Source organism: Gavialis gangeticus, unplaced genomic scaffold (assembly GCF_001723915.1).
Source record: "Gavialis gangeticus isolate Ggan-Ray unplaced genomic scaffold, GavGan_comp1, whole genome shotgun sequence".
NCBI classification, from domain to species: Eukaryota; Metazoa; Chordata; order Crocodylia; family Gavialidae; genus Gavialis; species Gavialis gangeticus.
The window spans coordinates 40783272-40784039 of record NW_017729000.1 but is presented as its reverse complement, the minus strand read 5'-3'; the positions used below and the strand labels follow the sequence as shown (position 1 = coordinate 40784039).

The 768-nt window shown below is 51.0% G+C and overlaps 1 protein-coding gene across 1 annotated transcript in view; it reads right to left on the bottom strand.

Annotated features, from left to right (window-relative positions):
- NPM1 (nucleophosmin) overlaps nucleotides 1-768 on the bottom strand; it is a 23915-nt gene that overhangs the window by 17978 nt on the left and 5169 nt on the right. Inside the window, exon 2 of the mRNA XM_019506536.1 lies at nucleotides 589-668. Within this exon, the coding sequence (XP_019362081.1) occupies nucleotides 589-668 (80 nt within the window). The remainder of the gene's footprint in view (nucleotides 1-588; nucleotides 669-768) is intronic.

The window sequence follows — 768 nt, the reverse complement described above, 5'->3', positions numbered from 1 at the left end:
TTTTTTTTTTTTTTTTTTTTTTTTTTACAGTTGTAGACATGTCCCCATCAATGCTTATCCATTTGCTTCAATTCAAATAGCAGTTTTCTAAATAGACAGGAAGTGACCTGCCCTATCCCTTTCTTCATCTTTTATGCCAAAAAGTTTCAGGTGCAAGAGTGGGCATTGCAGGGCACCTGATGCTCAAAAGCTTACACAACAGTTCTCCCAAATATATATTTGGGTCCAGGAAAAGACATCACAGAAAATCCTTAATCCTCTTACAGCTCCTGCACCATTGTGGCTACAACAGTGTTCCCATTTCAGTATTTCCCAGATTTCCAACAACCATCCACTGAAATGAAGCCATTGACCCCAAAAAGCCACAATGAAGACCTAATGCAGGGCAACCTACTGGGGTAAACCCAAGCTTGTGGAGCATCCTGTGCAAACTTGTTCACATCTGGGCGCCCATCAGCAAAGTCCAGCAACAAGCTACGGGGAATTGCTGCTGCCTTCAAGAACCAGCCTGTGGTCCCCGAGATCTGCAGCAAAAACCCTCCCCTCGGGCTACCCTGCCCTGCCCAGCCCAGCCCAGCCCAGCCCTACCGTCCTCAGCGACAGCTGGTGCTCATTCTCCTCGTCGTTCACCTTGAAGTGGAAGTCCTTGTCCGCCTTCAGCTCGCAGCCTACGGGCAGGTGAGGAGAAAACATCACAAGCGCGTCCAGGGCCACGAGCTCGCCCCTTCCCCGCGCGGGGCTCGAGGCCCGGCCCGGCCTCTGCAGGCC